The sequence below is a fragment of the Actinia tenebrosa genome, unplaced genomic scaffold (genome assembly GCF_029948245.1).
Source record: "Actinia tenebrosa isolate PJP-AT-01 unplaced genomic scaffold, QUT_ActTen_1.0 PGA_scaffold3__52_contigs__length_22856419, whole genome shotgun sequence".
Lineage (NCBI taxonomy): Eukaryota > Metazoa > Cnidaria > Anthozoa > Actiniaria > Actiniidae > Actinia > Actinia tenebrosa.
In genome coordinates, this window is record NW_028292580.1 from 18,276,134 (window position 1) to 18,289,727 (window position 13,594).

Below are 13,594 nucleotides of genomic sequence, written 5' to 3' on the forward strand. Positions count from 1 at the left end.
CTCCTCTCGTGTTCTCCCAACATCCCGCGTGTTTTGATCAGAGTATCAAACACGGAAAACTGTTTTTGATCTGTTAAATCAAAAAGTCAAAAAGATTCAAAGATCAAAATAAAACAAAAATGCGCATGCTCTGTAGATCATCGATTTATAGCATAGGTCATAAATTGTGATCACTCAATGTACTACTTCGACGATACGGTTGCCGAAAATATATAGAGTTTCGTGCGTTTGTCTTTCTTTTATGGGTAAAATTGATCGGTGTGCCGTCGTAATTCATCTTTTGTTGTATTCTCTTGTGGTGAGCTGTTATGTCATTACTGCAACAAAGGTCTATTTACCCCCTGCACGCCCCATAATGTCTTACGATCCAAGATGGCAGCCGTATCAACGAAGTAGTCCGTACAATACGCCTTTAGTCCTACTGTGATGGAACAACAACTCATTCATGTCATCATGTACGACGAAGTTGCATTTCTCGGATAGTATGATCACTCAATACAATACAGCTTTCTTACAATATGATGGTACAACATTTTATTATTGCCATGTACTACAATATTACACTATGGAAAAATGCCTATACCTGCAGTATGTTCAATACATTAATTTTATATTTATCAATGGGGGAAAGAAAAACTATCTCTGGTCGAGTACAGACAGGAATATTCAAATGATGTACTTTTTACACAAAAGCTTATTAATTACAATTCTTATCACTTACAGTGCAAATCGAAAAACCGTGGGCACCTAGAACTTTCCAACCACAAGATAACGGAAAAATAACAATAACACTTCTGATTGGCTGATTTTAAAACATTCTTGAAATATTTTTAGGTGCACTGTAACTGAAATTGGTTGTCCAACCTTATGCATGTGCAGTCGAAAGGTAACAAATTGAAAACGGACGAGCTTAGGAAATTGTTTTGCACAGAAAATGCACTAGATCCAGGATTTCGGATTTGTGAAGAGCAATTTGTCTCATTTCACACATCCTTTGGTTTCAAATTTGAAGAAGGGGTATTCGTACAGGCATGGCAATGATAGCCATACTTTCATTCATTTTCTTTGATTCTTTGATTCCTTTTTTGAAATTAATGGTGAGTTTTAGTTTATTAACGCGTATTAAAGTATGTAACGTGATTATAAATGGTTTTGAAAAAGATGGTATTGAAAATCTTCGAAATTAACTTGCAAAGTTTTCTTTGCAACATGACCATAAAAATCTTAATTCTTTATTTCATGATGTGAGTCATCAAATCTTGAAAGTTAATGCCAAAGGTGTGTTTTGGCTAATTTTGTTTTAAAATATGACCCTTGACAAGCAAGTTTCTGTAGACTTTCTTCGTCTAATTACAAATCATTCAGTGGTTATCATATAAATTTGTTTCTATCCCTACCTAACAAATGTGATTGGGTTAACGTCGAAATAGATGGCATTAAGGACAAATGCGTATATATAGATACACAGGTTTACATCTTCTAACTGAGATGGAAGATTTTGGATTGTTTGCATTATTTGCTAGTGGCTCCATTTTCCTGTGCGGCTTCGGGGTGATCCTGATGGGCCATGTAAACGTTTGCAGGTTGACAACCACTGAACGAAAATATCTAATAAATAGAAACATAAAAGAAAATAAATACCACATTATTCAGATGACAACAACAATACAATTACTACGAACTCCACCTCCACCTCCACCTTCACCACAACCAGGCCATCATCATCATTACCGACTATTACCTACGTCTCCACTTCCACATTAAGCAGTTCCTCCAGTTAACAATTGCACTGGGTTCATGAGAAGCAGCATTCACTGGCTTACGAGCTGCCAATGACGAGAAAAATACTAATCCTCCACATTCAATAGTTTGTAATTTAAGTCATATTTCAGTTATTGACTTTTGGAAGCATCAGGCATAACAGGACTTAAGGGGACTCCTTTTTAGCTTAAATTTTAGCTTGAACTTCCTTTGAAATAACACCAGTTAGTATGTTGTTAAAAAATAGCACAAAAAATAGCAAGTACGAAACATATTTTCATGAATGCACGCAAGCAATTTGGTTGAACCATTTCTGCCATTTGCAATCCCGTACTATTGAGTTCTAATAATTCTCTCTACTCAATGAAGACAATCAATAATAAGAACATTCTTACTTTATGCTTGTAGAATTTTTCATCAGTTGCGTCTTGTTTTTCCTTCTGCAATCCTGGTGGGATATACTCATCGGTGAATGCAATCTTCACTTCTTGAGCCTCTTGAGTTGCACAATATCCTTTCTCTGCTATAGCATCGATGCGTCTCCATGCGGGAACGTAGTCAGGGTTTGCTTCTTTGTACTTTTCCATTGCAGACTTCAACGGATAATCTCGCCTATATAAGTATCATAAGTATCAGTAATGCGATGATCATAAAATAATCTTTAACTTTAACACTTGAAACCTTCAACGTTGATTTGCCAGGTAATTTCTCACTACGTGGCCAAAAATCATTTGACCATCAAATCTAAGCTAGCAAGAAGACTTATTAACCGCTAATACCTAAGATTTATAGTTAATCTTATCTATGTGAGAAAAACATTCAGTAAGAAGGGGGACTAGCACGAAAATCATCCAGATTTTAATACAGCTGAAACTTTACTGGAATAACCCTTAAAGGTCTAATAATCACTGGTTAAAGTTTATTCCTGATATTCGGATGGGAAGTATTATATTTTAACGAATTTTTATAGGTGCCTGTGACGTCATACACTCAAAACACTAAACATCGCTCCATACATTTCTTTGTAAAAAACTTCATGTTTTACTTTATTTCTATTAAGCCCAAAGGTCCGCTTATGGACTTAACGTACATAACTTGTGGTTCGAATTATTTGATGGTATCTTTTCTTCAATACTGAGTATCAAACTAGAAGATATTTTGATTACAAAATACAAAGAAATGTATGGAGCAATGTTTAGTGTTGAGTGCATGACGTCACAGCAAGTGTTTTTTTGTTGTTGATAATAGCTTACCGGCAACACCAACAAAATAAGAAGATGAGCGTGAAGATGACCAAAAATATAAGCAAAGCAACGAAAATAGCTGCAAAATAAATATTAGAATAAATCAGTAAATTGTATTGAAATATGATTATCTTATTACATGTGGGAGATATATTGCAACAATATCACAGGTATTTTCTAATTTTCATCAAGACATTTTCAAATTTATCTAAGCTCACGTCAAAAGTCGAACTTCACATGAGCCGAACTTCATTGAAACAATGGACAACAAGGTGGTCTTCTTTTATGTCATTAGGTTCGGCTCATGTGAAGTTCGACGTTTGACCTTAGTCTTAGCAAACATAATCTCCCTCGCAAAACCCAACAAGCTAAACTGATTATAGAATGATAACATACACCGTTCTTATAACGTCTGACAAGTGCAAGAAAACGAGGTCCCCCACTCATTAGTCAATCACAATAAAAGATATCAAAGCACATAAAATGCGTTTATAGATATCAAACTACAGTAAAGTGACGGTGTATGATCATAAATTGAACAAATAAAAGAATAATAAAAGGTCGAAAGCATGAATGATGGAAATTATATATTAGTAACTTGAACACCGTGTAATAAGAAAAAGATAGGATGTGCTCAACTGACTTTCCGTCGGAGTAAAAAAAGTATGACTATTAGTCATTCCGAGGTTGATGAAAAGACAGGGGCGAGTTTGAGTTGCAGTCAAGTATTTTGGGACTATTGTAGGGGACGAAATAGACGAGCGCCACCTTGGAAGTATGACTAGCTTTTTAACTAGGTGATTGGGGTAAGGTAGGGCTTTTTAAAAACACTCGTTTAAAGACCTTTTAAGACCTTCTTCAAAATATTTTGATAATTAACCCGTCGTAAGTCTTGAGGAAAAGGCTGGGTCGAGTTGGCATTGCAGTCATTCATTTTTGGACTGTTTTAGCAGACTAAATAGACGCCATCTTGGAAATCTGATAAGTTTTTTTTTATGTGATTAACTATATGATTGAGTAAGAGGTAGCTTTAAACATCCGTTAAAAGACCTTTTAAGACCTTTTAGAAAATATTCTGGTTTAATTAATTATCTTACTACGAGTCAACAATAAATGAATGGATGTGGTTTCAAATCGAAAGCCAATGAAGTTTCCAAACGGGGGAGGGGTCGGACCTTGTTACGTCTCGAAGGCAAATACTAAAGTTCTAATACTTACCCCAAAGCATATATCCTTTAAAAAACTCTTTATTCGTAATGCTATCCAATTTTTGGTATTTACTGGTAGGGTCCGCTTCTGGCACAACGACAACTTTAATTGGTGGTGAATCTGCAAAATACGAAACAATTGGGAGCTCTGAATAATGGGTCAATAAAGTCAGATTAAAACAACCATTGGTTGACACGAATGAAAATGTCTGCGCATGCTCTCAATCCGTATGCAAAAAAAAAAAAAAAGAAAGAAAATAGTCAAAACATATGTAAATTTGACTTTCAAACACATGCCTGATAAATTGGACTTCACAAAATACCCAAATTTAGTGTCCATGCTTGCAACTTAAGGCTAATTCTCTTACATTGTGTTTGTTAATACAGTAGCTTGGTCTGACAAAAGTTTACTCCAGAATTTTTTTGCATACTCGGAGAAAACAAACATTTATTTTCTCACTCAAACTCTTCAAAATTCTTAGAAAAGGTGCTGAAATGCACTCATGCGCAAACGTTTATCTCTAGTGTCCCATTGGTGTTATAAGACTGCAACAACGTCACACGTATCCTCTTCAAGACGACAAGGAATTTTCCTTGAATCTCATAGCAGAAAGATTGAAAATAGACTTTTTAGTACGTGAGTTTTATTATTTAAAGGGCGCAATAACAGGACAAACAACCATCGTCGTTTCACGACACACATCATATTCTTTCGTAAATAATCATTTTCTTTTCTTTATGCAACATTTAGCGTGGATTCCGTGATTTTTCATCAGCCAATCAGCGCGCGAATTTATAATTAGTTATGTGATTGTTATAAGATTTTTTTATAGTTTAGATAGCCGGCTGTAAATATATAGTTCACTGGTGGATATTTTATAAAAGAATAAATGACTAGTAGATGATTTACCTGTACGCTTTCCGTAGATGGCAAGTTGCATGCATGTTCTATTCGCAAGACTATTGGAGAAGACTCGTACTCCTTTGGTTTGATTGATGAATAAATAATGAGAAGAACCATTTTGGGTGGAGTGAAACTAAAGAAATATGAATAATGTTTAGCTAACAGCTTACTTATACACCTTTTTCAAAGATGGGTGTCATCGCCAAAGGCGATAGTCAATAGGCGATAGGCGAAAAGCGATAAGAGATAGGTTATTCCAAGATCCAAGAATAGCTTGAATGACTTGTGTTTCTGCTTCTTATTCACGTCAAGAACATGGACCTTAGTGTCGAGACTGATTCAATGTCGTTTGTAGTCCAAGAAATCGTTTCCATCTCGGAATGACGCCTATCGCCATTGGTAATGAATTTTTGTTTTTGAAATACGTATATCAACTACAGCAATACCTTTTGTTGCATACACCTATTCAAAAAACGTGGTCGGTCAGAGATCTGAGATGAGCGATGTAAGACTAAAAAGAATTTTTGTGCTTTTATGTTTTCAACTGCAACTATTACTGCCGGACATTACTTACATTACATTGGTGGTGATAATGTACTAGAGATCCAGAATCGTTCAAGTATTTCAAGGAAAAGCTTTCTACCCATTTACTGGGATCCGTAGGGTGGCCTTTGATCTCAATCTTTTCGATATCGACAGTCATACCTACAAAGAAACAGTTGTATGAATGATTTGTTTCAGCAAACCAAGAGTTTAATTACGACTTACTGCAGATTTCGATATTCGTGGTCATCTTCAGGATGTACATAAAAAATTGTCGTTATCGTAATTTTGAAAACAATTTACAAAGTGACATCAGGTTTCTTCATGTATATGTCCTCTTATTGACGATAAATTCAGTGCGTCATCACATTGTCAAAGTAGTGTGGATCCACGATCGAGGTGTAGAAAGCCTGGGGCGAGTACAAATACCCAACGATATTCGTATTGTAGGTTATTTTGTACAGTAAAAAACCGGTTTTGAAAACTAGTTCAAAGAAAAGAATTCGTTTTGAAGCCTTCTCCCTTGGAAAAAGTGAGCTCAGTTGGATAATGAATAACTGATGAGACGTTCTAATAAGATCTATAGAGTTCCTTAACATACTTTGATTGACAGTAGTGTAATACCCGATTTCCTTGTGGCGACTGTTGTCTCGATCAGGGCGTAGCAATGAACACAGTCTGAAGGTGACTGCCTACTTTTGGAAATTGATTTAAACTTTTCTTAAAACTTCGATTTTCCGAATTGAAATTTAATGCTGATTCCAAATCTGGAAAGAAAAATAGGGTGTCCCGAGCTCGTTTTCGAGATAATCAGCATTTAATGGGAGCCTACGCACGAGCTTTTGGAGTAAAAATTGAGCCACCGGAAGTGATTAGAAAAAAATTAAGATTCATAAGATAATAGTTATTTGCAGACTATATGATTGCACGAACGAAGGCTAGTCATTCCTTCTACAATAATACATGGATATTTTCGACAAAAAGACAGAGAGATACATTGATGTTTCATATTTTGTAGTTTCGGTGCTCTTAAAATATCTCATAAAGTCAAACAAAAATCCCTACAAAAATCTATTTTTTCACGTGTTCCTGATTTAAACTCTTCCTAAAATGTTGATATAACCTTGATTTTTAGGAGTTTTTTCGAATGAGCTATCGAAAAATATAGAATCCCGTGCAAAATTTGAGGGTTTTGCCCTGTTGAAGCTCAAAACGTGTATGGTTCTTCAATAAAATCTTGTAGATTTTTCAGCGGTTTTTGAGCGCGCGCACATCGTGGGCTCAAATCGAACGTTCAAAAGTAGGCAGCCACCTTAACTAAATTTTTAGCGTCAATGGATGTAACGATTTTAGTTATACAATGAGTTTTTCTATGTACTAACTAAAATTGACTTGCAACCATTTCAGGTCATTGCCAGTTTCTTTGGCAGCACACCACGCCCCCTTGTACGGACCAATCTCTTTCATACCAATACGTGCACGGCTTGCATCTTCAGAATTGGATTCGGCATACATGTCCTTGTCTGGTACTCGGAAATATTCTTTTTCGTTTGGCCCAGGAACCTTTACACCCAGTTCCACATTTGGGTTATAGTCTTTATCTTTTTGAAAACAAAATCAAATAAAAATCAAAAATAAGAATTGATTTGAATTTGATTTCTTTTATTACATCAATTTAAGTGTTATTCATACATAAGTAACATACAGTCCTTTGACTAAACGTTGTCGTTGATCGGATCATCCCTACGCGCCTAGACCGAAAAGGATAACGGGAAAATTACCCAGAACCCAGAATTACCCAGGACTGTATATCCTTCCTTGCTTCCTTCTTTCCTTGCTTGCTTGCTTGCTTGCTTGCTTGCTTGATTGCTTGCTTGCTTCTTTGCTTCCCTGCTTCCCTGCTTCCCTGCTTCCCTGCTTCCCTGCTTCCCTGCTTCCCTGCTTCCTTGCTTCCTTGCTTTCTTGCTTTCTTGCTTCCCTGCTTCCTTGCTTCCTTGCTTCCTTGCTTCCTTGCTTCCTTGCTTCCTTGCTTCCTTGCTTCCTTGCTTCCTTGCTTCCTTGCTTCCTTGCTTCCTTGCTTCCTTGCTTCCTTTTTTCCTTGCTTGCTTGCTTGCTTCCTTCCATCATTCCATCTTTCTTTTTTTCTTTCTTTCTTTCTTTCTTTCTTTCTTTCTTTCTTTCTTTCTTTCTTTCTTTCTTTCTTTCTTTCTTTCTTTCTTTCTTTCTTTCTTTCTTTCTTTCTTTCTTTCTTTCTTTCTTTCTTTCTAAAGCGCAGTTTTAACTATAGAGGTGCTAAACTATGGAACTCTTTACCTAAAAATCTCAGAGAAGCCAAATCTATTAACGACTTTAAATCCAAACTAAAAAATATTGACCTGTCTGTCAATGGTCTATAATTTTTTCTGTATGTATTTTATTATTTATACAATAGCTATATATATATATATACATTTCTATTTATACTATATTCTAGATCATTTTAATTCTACACTGAACTATCATTTTTAAATCACGGCTCCCTTGTAAAACAAATGTGATAATTTGAAGGAATCCCGTGTATAAATAAAGAACAGTTCAGTTCAGTTCAGTTCTTTCTTTCTTTCTTTCTTTCTTTCTTTCTTTCTTTCTTTCTTTCTTTCTTTCTTTCTTTCTTTCTTTCTTTCTTTCTTTCTTTCTTTCTTTCTTTCTTTCTTTCTTTCTTTCTTTCTTTCTTTCTTTCTTTCTTTCTTCAATTGTCAAATGTCAAAAATATTTTTGGTTTGCAAACACAATCCGGCATAATACTTACATTTACAAATGTGTTTCGTAGAGTTTAAAATTTCGGTACAATTGATTTCGTATTTAGGGTTGAGATAATAGACTATTGCCCGATTAGTACAATTGTTTGATGTGGAGCAGTTGCCATGTAGTTCATGTTCTGGAAATTAAAAACAAATCAATTATATTAAATAAATAAGTTATTTTGTTAGTTAGACTAAGTTCACAAGTTAACAAATTGATTTTTCCATGAATAAACTGAAAAAGAGCAAATCAAAACATCTCTAAATTCTTCGTTTGCGCGATGCTTCATCGCCGGCGGTCATATTGGTGGAATTTAACAAACTATTTATTAATAGCTTCCTTTGTTCATACCATCAACATAGCTGACAAATAATAATAATAATAATTATTATTATTATCATTATAATAATAATAATAATAATTATTATTATTATTATTATTATTTATTCAAACCTTTAAAGCAATTTGGCACGATTGGCGGTGTAGACGATCAATATGCATGAAATATTTTTGAACTTTCCTTCATTAAATGCCGTCAGAAAATTCAATTGATTCTTAAATTATTATCAAAACGAAGTTTGCCTCACTTTAGTTGTATTTTTATGTTTATCGTATTTTGTTTCCATATAAACTCAAAAATAACTTTAAACTTTTATTATTGCGACGAAGTTTTGAAACGAAAAAATTAATTCCCAAAAGTCATATTAAGTGATTTTGAAGTTATTACCGAGCTTCAATTTTAAAACAATTTTTTATTGCACCAGAGAAAGATTTTTTGTTTACTATTTATGTTGATACCCAATACAATACAATACGATACAATTTTATTTGCTCATACAAGAAAATTTACATGAAATGTGAAAAACAACTATAGAAAACAACTAAGAAAATAAAGAATAGATAATTGTCAAAAGAACATAATTCAGAGCCAAAGTTATAAACATTAACTAATGTGCATTGTTCTAGAACTGCAAATCGCTTCATTGCTCTCCTTCGATTTCAGTTATGACGAAAAAAATGAAGCAAAAAAGGATTGAGTGTGATAAAACTAAAATTATATAAAACTCAATTTAATACTCTTTAGCAAAAAAAGAATTTGGATCACAATATTTATATATTAATATTCAAAGTACAGTTGCTTTGAAAATATTAATTAATGAAGTATGAAAACAATGTTTGGTGTGTCTCTAGACCAAAAAGATTCTGAATATGTATATGTATATGTATATCTGAATTACTAGAAGTATATAGTATTGGATTTTCTTAAGTAGCCCAGAAAAGAGCAAGAGAAAATAAATATTTTTTCTTGTCTAATGATAAATACTAGAGTCAGTTATGTATAGACTGGATTATAATATTGGATATCATTATGCTATAACTTACAAAACTCTCTTGACTTGAAAAATATATTGTTTATGTTTAACTAAATACATTATCTAGAGCTTTGAGTTGTGATACTAACATAGGTTCTTAAAGAAAATAAGGATACAAAGGTTAGAAAAGGTTGACGAACATAGTACAACATATTGAACGATTTTATTGAAAAAATATTATTATTTAAATACCTTCATACGAGCAATTGAGAGACGAGCAAACTGAAACACTGAAAAGGACAGCGACGACCAAAAGTCCAAACCACAGCACATTAGAATAACACATCATGATAGATAAAACCTGAGAAAGGAGTGTAAAACACAAGCAAAAAAGGGTGTTAGAGATTCTTAATGTTTAGCAGATAAGCAGATCAATCCACTTCAGGCAAGTATTTTAACTTACGTTAAGCGACGAGGAGGTAACGCTCTGATAAACACCTCAATTATTTCAGTCGTTTGCTTGTCTAGTAAACGTCACTTAGAACATTCTAAAATATTCAGTATAGCGTCAAATACACTGTTCGTGCTTAAAGAAATGCACACGAAATATTTCTACATATTATTAGATATGTTTTAAAAATAATAGACAAGATGCAAAGAAAAATCTTGTTTTTTTCTCTCGAAGGATGATATCAAACGCGCCATACAAACTTATAAATTATTTGAAGATGGAGGAATCTATAAAATACGTAATTGACGAAGGATATCGGTAGCTTCATTAGGATCTTTGGAATATTTCAAAACAGTCGTGTATACGAGTTAGGCGCTGGCAGCAGAGGGGTAATGAATGGAGAATTGGGTTTTGGGCGGTGTAAAGTTATACTTATAAACATTTAGTTCATAAACCATGTATTACAATCACGAGTGTTTGTGTATAAGTATGTACTTATTATAGCAGGTGTGTGTTGAATGTTATTTTTTTTGGTTGAAAGTTATAAACATTTCTTAAATAATATTTCATTAAGTTTAACAAAGGCTTTGAAATCAAGCATTTTCTAGTAAAATTGTTTAGTATATATGTGATGTATGGTTGAAGTTTTCAGATTTTGTCGTGTAAAATATTCCATCCTATCTTTCTACACCCTTCAGGCTATTAAGTAGACCTTTTTCGAATTCACTTGAGTGACCATGAAAGAGTGGCTCCTGGTCGAGGTTGAACTTGATAAGATAATAATAATAATGATGAGGATGATGAGGATGATGATGAGGATGATGATGAGAATGAGAAGGAGGAGGAGGAGGAGGAGGAGGAGGAGGAGGAGGAGGAGGATGTGCTTAGCTAATTTTATTACAAAAATTTGATCTACTTGATATTAGAGGCTCAAACACATGGTTCAGGTCGTATTTAGAAAATAGATTTCAATTTGTATCTGTGGGAAGCATTAAATCTGACTTGCTTCCCATTTCCACCGGCGTACCGCAAGGTTCTGTATTAGGTCCAATCCTCTTTCTCCTATACATTAATGACTTTACCCATTGTTGCAACTCACTTGATCTACACTTATTTGCTGATGATTCAAATCTTTTTCTTTCAAATAAGAGCCTCATATAACTGGAATCTCTTATAAATGACCAATCAAAATCTATACATGAATGGCTTTGTGCAAATAAACTTTTCCTTAATATAGACAAGTCCAATTTTGTCATCTTTCACCCCTCGCGGAAGAAACTCAATCATTCTGTTTCACTAACCATAAACCATAAACCCCTTGAAAGAGAATATAGGCATCATTTTTGACTGTCATCTTAATTGGAAATCTCAGGTTTCACATATATCCAGTAAACTAAAACGCAATATAGGCATTATCTCTAAGCTCACATATTGATATATGTGTTACTCTGTATTATACTCTGATCTACCCCTTCTTAACCTATGGCATTACTGCATGGGGTAACACTTACTGCTCATCTCCTGAACCTCTATTCATTCTTCAAAAAAGGGCAATAAGACTTATTACATTTTCTGATGTTGATGTCCACACCAGTCCTCTTTTTCTAAAGCTTGAAATATTAAAGTTTTCTGACCTAGTTTTCTTTAGCAATGCATTGTTTATGTACAATTTTCATTCAAAGAGGTTACCTGAATCATTTAGTCCATTCTTCACACAAGTAAATGCTATACATAATTACAACACACAGCTTGCTAGCAAATCATCACTCTATATTCCAAAAGCAAGAACTAACTTTGGAAAATTTAACATCAAATTTGTTGGAGTCAAAGTTTGGAATTCCATTGATGAGTCATTTAAAAAACTTAACCTCTCTCAATTTAAGGAAAGACTGAAAAGTGATTTGCTTTGTAGGTATAAAAACGGATGAGAATTATCAAACTAGAAATAACATCAAAATGAAATCAATATATATAGCAAAGAACAAATTTTCTTTTTTATTTATCAGCACAATTCTTTGATCCTTATTGTTCTTCGTTTTTCATGTATATCTGTATGTATTTTTGTAATATTTGTTATAACTATTTCTTTCTTCTATACTTTAACTCTTTATTATTATTTTTTGTATATTTTATTTAATTCCTACAATACTTTATTGTTAACTATTCTTCCTATAATTAAGAACACTTTACCTGACTACATTCTGCAAATGTTTTTACAAGCCTACTAGCTACCTCGATTAACCTCTGGTTACTGTAGCTAGTATGGCACCTTAAAAGATGTCATATTTGTATTTTATGTTAAGTTAAACAATTGTAAATAAGGTGCTAAATAAAGATTTGATTGATTGATTGATTGATTATACGAATTAGTCGTATATTAGTCATATTGCGATTCAGTGTATTTGGAATAATTATGTGGCAAGACGACCCAAACAAAAATGAAGCAATATAATTGGCTGTAATCGATGCAATTATTGATCAAGGACAGCACGAAACGTATAACAGAATACTAACCATTAGTTTAAATTTCCCACAAAAGAACTCCAATAGACCATCTTAAAAGAAAGTTCAAAATAACTTGAGCCAAATAATAAAAAAATCAAGAGACAATAATTCAAATACACAAGCTTAATAAGAAAATACACCACTCCATGCTTACACATCACTCTCCAAAGTAAATCGCCTCAGCTTGTAGAAGGCACAAATGTAAAAACTGGACCCAAATGTAATAAGGGTCACAAATGTAATAAACTTTGGTCACAAATGTAATAAAGGTTACAAATGTAATGAACCGTTGGTCACAAATGTAATAAAAAATTTGTTTGTATCAGTCTCAAGGTCAAAACTAATTGTGCTTTTGTCGTAAACTCAAAATCCATTGTACAACTGTACACCGTGCATGCAAATTTTCCACATTTTTTTCCTCAGATATAAGATCACAAATTGTTTTTACAATTTCCAAATTCGTTTAATTTTTAAAACGATTCACAACATTAAACCTAAAACAAGCTTTATTAAACTCGATCAACTTTTACATTAGACAATCAGATAAATAGGTATAAAATTGAGATTAGAACATCAGTATATCGTTTTCATGTTTTTCGTGCATGTCAATTAATTTTGTGACGCAATTGACTGACTTTTTTCTTATAAGCTTACACGAAAACCGTTAGCTCATTTCAGAGAGGGGTCCGCACCCCCTGCACCCCACCCTAGATCCGCCCTTGCTTCCATCAAGTTTGCAACTGAAACAGTTCTTCAGTACCAAACTCTTTAATACTTCGGCAGTTGACATTTAGACGCCGAATTTTAACAAACAAACGATCGATCGAACAAACGAATGAATGAATAATGCGGAATGTGATGTTTTAAGGGGAAAATTATTTTCA

At 33.6% G+C, this 13,594-nt stretch overlaps 1 protein-coding gene across 2 annotated transcripts; it reads right to left on the minus strand.

The window, feature by feature from the left end:
* Positions 1-519: 519 nt before the first annotated feature.
* Positions 520-10,279, minus strand: LOC116307564 (uncharacterized). 2 transcript variants are annotated; one of them, XM_089035374.1, is made up of 10 exons: positions 10,218-10,279; positions 10,007-10,115; positions 8,449-8,577; positions 7,043-7,261; positions 5,692-5,822; positions 5,124-5,250; positions 4,224-4,334; positions 3,015-3,084; positions 2,157-2,373; positions 520-1,608 (listed from the first exon to the last, which is right to left on the minus strand). In XM_089035374.1, the coding sequence occupies exons 2-10, from the start codon at positions 10,101-10,103 to the stop codon at positions 1,513-1,515; spliced, it is 1,197 nt and encodes a 398-aa protein (XP_088891500.1). In that variant the 5' UTR covers positions 10,104-10,115; positions 10,218-10,279; the 3' UTR covers positions 520-1,512. The 2 variants fall into 2 exon arrangements, with proteins under 2 accessions (XP_088891500.1, XP_088891499.1); XM_089035373.1 differs by lacking the exon at positions 10,218-10,279 and having other exon boundaries at positions 10,007-10,204.
* Between the last annotated feature and the right edge of the window lie 3,315 nt (positions 10,280-13,594).